Source organism: Emiliania huxleyi (assembly GCF_000372725.1).
Source record: "Emiliania huxleyi CCMP1516 unplaced genomic scaffold EMIHUscaffold_4735, whole genome shotgun sequence".
NCBI classification, from domain to species: Eukaryota; Haptophyta; order Isochrysidales; family Noelaerhabdaceae; genus Emiliania; species Emiliania huxleyi.
The window spans coordinates 1-1,464 of record NW_005198438.1 but is presented as its reverse complement, the minus strand read 5'-3'; the positions used below and the strand labels follow the sequence as shown (position 1 = coordinate 1,464).

Here is a 1,464-nt window from a genome sequence, read left to right as displayed (position 1 = left end):
GCGCAATGTGCGGCATCGTGTTGAGGGCTCGGGAGGGCAACGACGGCAGCGTTGCCGAGCTTGTACAGGGGCCTCAATCCTGTCCCCGATGGGGTGCGCCTCTCGCCGCGCGCGTAGCAGTCGGCGCGCGGGTAGCCTCAGAGATGCGCAGAGCGAGATGCGGTTATCAGCAAACCAAGCCCTGGGCTTGGATGGGCGCGGCGAAGCCGCGGCGCAGTGGATAGCGTGAAGAACTCGAGATCGCTGGGATCTTGAGCCGCCGCTGCCACGTGCAAGCCCCGCAGAGGTGCGGGCGAGAGGGCGGCCCGAGCCCGAAAGGGCCCGCCCTCGACCTTGCTCTACATGGTAACGGATAAGAAGAGAAACACCCCCGGACCACCGGGACGCCGGCGGTCGAGTCGGGACACGCTGTGGTTCAGACGCCCTCCCCCTCTCGACTCCCCCCCACCCCCACGCCCACCCAGGGGACACACGGCTGCGGCAGCCCCCGCGGCCGCGCGCGCCCCAGCGCGCCGCGCCGTCACTCTCCTTCACCTTGCAAGCAACACTGCTGAAAAAAAAACACTGGTGTGGCGCGTGCCGGCGCGTGTGCTAGACGAGCAGTCATGCCCAAGGCAGCGAAGTCCAAGAAGGCGCCGCCGCCGACGCCGTACGCCGAGCCCAAGTCCAAGAAGCCGGAGCCCACCGGCCCCGTCTGGGAGGCCAAGCCGAAGCACTTCGGCATCGGGCAGGACATTCTTCCCAAGCGCAACCTCACGCGGTACGTGCGGTGGCCAAAGTACGTGCGGATCCAGCGGCAGCGCAAGGTGCTGTACCAGCGGCTCAAGGTGCCGCCGTCGATCAACCAGTTCACCAACAAGCTCGACAAGAACGTCCAGACCAACCTCTTCAAGCTGCTGCACAAGTACCGGCCCGAGTCCAAGGCGGAGAAGAAGGAGCGGCTGCAGGCGTCGGCCGAGAAGGTGGAGAAGGGGGAGGCGGACGAGTCGAAGAAGCCGCTCTTCATCAAGTGCGGCATCCACCACATCACCAAGCTCTGCGAGCAGAAGAAGGCGCAGCTGGTCGTGATTGCCGCCGACGTGGACCCGATCGAGGCGCGGCTTTGGCAGACGCCGACCTGCGGGGGTTAGTTGCACAGAGCCTAACCCCCGGTGCCCCTCCTGCTCCCCCTTCAGCTGGTCATCTGGCTGCCGGCCGTCTGCCGCAAGATGGACATCCCGTACTGCATCATCCCCTCCAAGGCGCGGATCGGCGCCCTCGTGCACCAGAAGAATGCGACCGCCATCGCGCTCACCGGCGTGCGGCCAGAGGCGCCCCCCCCCCATAGACGTAGCCCTTCGGGGGCATTGCCGGAGCCTCGCCGCATGCCTGCATGCTCACGGCGGTGTCGTCCTCGTCCTCGTCCTCTGAGTCCTCCATGCCGTCCTCCGGCTCCTCCTCGCCCTCCTCCTCGCCCTCCTCCTC

The 1,464-nt window shown here is 67.0% G+C and overlaps 1 protein-coding gene across 1 annotated transcript; it reads left to right on the top strand.

The window, feature by feature from the left end:
* Nucleotides 1-605: 605 nt before the first annotated feature.
* EMIHUDRAFT_78524 (hypothetical protein) lies at nt 606-1,310 on the top strand (the record flags this gene model as incomplete). Its single annotated transcript, XM_005767924.1, has 2 exons — nt 606-1,079; nt 1,176-1,310. Coding segments are annotated over 2 exons (609 nt in total), but the record flags the coding sequence as incomplete, so codon positions are not given.
* Between the last annotated feature and the right edge of the window lie 154 nt (nt 1,311-1,464).